Source organism: Postia placenta, assembly GCF_002117355.1.
Source record: "Postia placenta MAD-698-R-SB12 unplaced genomic scaffold POSPLAscaffold_3, whole genome shotgun sequence".
NCBI lineage: Eukaryota > Fungi > Basidiomycota > Agaricomycetes > Polyporales > Adustoporiaceae > Rhodonia > Rhodonia placenta.
In genome coordinates, this window is record NW_020169834.1 from 849,592 (window position 1) to 853,342 (window position 3,751).

At 57.0% G+C, this 3,751-nt stretch overlaps 2 protein-coding genes across 2 annotated transcripts; one reads left to right on the forward strand and one right to left on the reverse strand.

Moving 5' to 3' along the window:
* Positions 1-2,278: 2,278 nt before the first annotated feature.
* On the reverse strand, positions 2,279-3,041 carry POSPLADRAFT_1136239 (hypothetical protein; the record flags this gene model as incomplete). Its single annotated transcript, XM_024484657.1, has 2 exons — positions 2,279-2,336; positions 2,368-3,041. The coding sequence occupies 2 exons, from the start codon at positions 3,039-3,041 to the stop codon at positions 2,279-2,281; spliced, it is 732 nt and encodes a 243-aa protein (XP_024341618.1).
* Positions 3,042-3,264: 223 nt separating this feature from the next.
* POSPLADRAFT_1096945 (hypothetical protein) lies at positions 3,265-3,749 on the forward strand (the record flags this gene model as incomplete). Its single annotated transcript, XM_024483137.1, has 2 exons — positions 3,265-3,396; positions 3,417-3,749. Coding segments are annotated over 2 exons (465 nt in total), but the record flags the coding sequence as incomplete, so codon positions are not given.
* Between the last annotated feature and the right edge of the window lie 2 nt (positions 3,750-3,751).

Genomic DNA, 3,751 nt, shown 5'->3' on the forward strand with positions numbered 1-3,751 from the left:
CTAACGTTCGATGAAATTCGAGCACGTCGTCGAGCTTTGCATCTGCGAGTTGCGCTTGCTCCGATCGAGGCACTAGCTCGTAGCTATCCTCCTCCCTATTGAAATCTGAGCCGTCCTCGGCTCTGCCATTGGTGAAGACGGCAAGCAAAAGGACCGGTGGGAGGGTCTGAATCTGGTGAACGAAAGAGTGCATCTGGTCGATCCAATCGTCGAACTCTTCGTCAACCTCGTCTTTGATGACATCGCCGGGCTGAGCTGTGCGTCGAGAGAGACCGTCGGGGCCGTGCATTGTACTGGGGACGTGGACCAGCGTGAAATGGAATGTGAGAATCAAGACAATCCACCGGTTGATACTCGCGCTTGGGGCGATGTCCGGATTCTTCAGCATACCCTTGATGTACCGAGCATCGACTTCGACGATGAGGTTCCGAACGCCGATCAGGTAGAGTCGAAGGGATCGTAGTGCGCGAAACAGGCCGTAGATCTCGAGCTTCGGCTGTGAAAACCTCCGTTCGCGATCGTTGAGTGTGATCGAGCCGAACCTGCTGTAGTAGCGGACTTGCGTGTTGGCTTCGTCGCACTGGCAGAGGTGATATCCGATGGCGATGAACGACGTGTCGACTGCGAGAATGACAGGAGAGGGGGAATCATAATGGATGGCTCGGAGTGCGGGGGATGAGAGTAGCACGTCCTTGAGGTCTTCCTGCGCCGCGATTTGCTCCGGACCAAACTCGAACTCGACGTCCTTCCTCGTGAGGCGTACGAGCGCGTCGGCGCGGTGAGCGAAATTGCGGATGAAGATTCGAACGACGCCGATGGTTCCGAGGAATGCTCGAACATCGGATAGAGTAGCGCAGGGACCCCAGTTGCGTATCGCAGCAACGCGAGAGTCGTCGGGGAGGCGACCTTGAGGAGTGCAGCGATGTCCGACCACCATGATTTCGCGAGCGATGAGGACGCTTTTGACTCCAGAGAAGGTACCTCCGGCGTAGCGCATTCGAGTGACTATGCGGTTCATGTTTTCGAAATGCTCCCATACAAAGCGTCGAATGCCGGGGTTCGAAGGGAGCCGCTCGTCGTCGTAGTCGGATTCGGGACCTTTGACGGGAACATCGTCGACGTAGGGCACCGTAACGTGCGGAATCTCGGGCTGCAGGATGTAGGTGACGTCGTCGTGGAAGATCGGGACTGAGTTCGTCCAACCCATCGGGAGTGTGACTAGACGCATGGCTCCGTAGGGTGTCTGGAACGTCGTTAGATCTCTCGAAGACTCGGCGATGAGTCGTTCGTCGTAGCCGACGTAGAGGTCGAGCATGCCGCCGCATGGTCTTCCTCCGAATTGTTCTGCGAGATATTCGGGCGTCGGCGGTACACCGGAATGTTGGATCGTAACTGCATTGAGGGGCTCGAGGGAATGGACGAGTCGAAGCGATTTACCGTCCTTCTTGACGACACAGAACCACCGCGATCGATACGACGAGTTCGATGGTTCGTAGACTCCGGCGGCGATCTTTCGCTTGATCACCGCGCAGACCTCGTTGTAGATCCCGGGCGGAATGGGGATATTCTTCTGCACCCAGGGCGTGTGAGGAACGACGGGAAATCGACGGGGGGGAAGTACTCGGGCTTGAAGCATCCTCGCTCGTCGTCGGTCCATGCAAAGGCTTCATTGTGCAGGCACATGAAGTGGTGGAGGACTCGACGTTCTTCGGGAAGTAGGAAGTCGCCGTCGTGAAGCTTATCGGTTGCTTCGAAGCGTTCAAGGGTGTACCGACCGGTAGGTTTGAACGGCAGAGGGTCGGTCGAAAGCTTAGGCATGATGGAGAGAGGGTCGCCCTTGATGTCTCGAAGTATTCGAAATTGTTCGGGGACGGCACCAAGGACGGGTCGGGTTTTGAGAGCGACAGGCTTGTATTTCTTCTTTGTCGCGGCGAGGATCTTGTGCGTTGAAGGGGTAGAAGTCGATGTCATCGAAGGAAAGGGAAGAATCGAGTTGGAGAACTGTGAGATGGACTTCGTCGGAACGGGAGATGGCGGAGTCGAAGCGAACGGAGCTGAGAATAGAAGAGTCGAAGCCCACGTCGAAGCGTTCGACGGGGTGGCATTAGAAACTGTATTGTCCGAAACGTAAAGAGACTGCAAATATGAAGAAATGGAGGTGCATGCGGAGAGGTACAGCGACGAAACAGCGTTCGGAGTCGAGGAATCAATCGGAGAGACGAAGGAAATACTTGGTGTTACTCCATCGTAGTCGATGACTAGCGCGGCTTCTCCTTGATCATGGGGAATCAATTCCTCGAAGCGAGAAAATGCGATTTGCGACACCCGAGAGGATGCTGCCTGCTTCGCGATCTTCCTCGCGCGTACGTCGGAATCGTGACGGTTTCGCCGGTGTTCGGACAGAGGATCGTAATGGTCTGGTTCTCGTCGGCGAAGTTCTTGACGACGCTCTGCGTAAGCACATCGAAGGGTCGGCCGAGGAGGATGTCGTATGCTGCGTTTCGAATGACGTGAGCCTGGAGGTACAATACGATCTCACCGATGCGGAAGGGAACATTTCGAATGAGTCCCAACGATCGGTCCACCTCGCCGTTCGCCGATTGCATGTTCAGCTGGATAGTAGGATCGAAGAGGAGGTTGAGGCCGAGACAGACCTCTTCCGACATGGCGACGATCTGTGAACCGGGGTCGACGATGCATTCGATTTGCTCCTTGTTGTCGACCAACGCGATGATCGAACGAATCGCATTCGAATCGCGTGCGACGGTGAACTCTGCGGGGTGCTCGCCGTGAGGGATGTGCTTCAGATAGGTTTCATATGGGTCGGGGACGATTGTAGCACCGGGTTCCAACGTTGCACCTGAACACGAGAGCTGGTTGACGGCCGTGACCTCGTCGGCGCCGATTTCTACGATGTGGGCCGACGCGACGGGTTCCGTCGAGACTCGCTTAGGGGTGACGGCGTCGCGGTACTTGTTTCGAACGTCGGGCGCGATTGACAGCAACTCTTCTGGGGTCAGCATGACGAACGGCGACTTCATCGAACGCTGGAAGATCTCCTCGGCGAGCTTCGGCTGGATAACGGGGACGATGGTCTTGTACGCTGGTTCCTTGCCCTTGTCGTTCGAGGGCTTCGGCGGAGTTGCGAAGTTTCGAACGTTTGGCGGGGCGTATGTTGCGTCGCGAGCGTTTGCGAAGGGGTGTACTGGTGGTGCTGGGGGAGCGGATGTAGTAGGTCGAGACGTGGATTGCGTAGGCGAGGAAGAAGACGACGCGGGTGCTGCTGCTGGTATTGTTGGAGGCGGGGCCGTGCTTGTCGAAGTGCTCGGGGGCGCCGCCACTCCTTTCGATGTACCAGATCCCGAGGCTTCCGCGCTCTTCGGGACGGCTGGCGTCGTGGGCTTCTTCCGCTGTAGAATCTCGACGCCGTCGAAGACCTCCCTTCGCTTCCGAAGCTGAAGGAGTTCTCGCTCGAGCGCCTCGATCCTGCTGCTGGTGTTGAGCGTGAAGGTTTGCATAGTCGAGCGATCATCGATCTCGAAGAGCATCGTCGGAGCGGCGGGTGCTGCGGGATTTCTTCTATGCCACTCGTAGATTCGATCCCGTATCGTGAGACCAGGGATAGTGCGGGGGCAGAAGCTTCCGTTTGGAAGGATGATCTTGCCTTCGGTGTTTCGTTTGCACTTGCCGTCCCGGATGTCGATCTCCGCGAACTCGCAGGTGCCTACCCTGCAGCCACGATTGCCGCAGT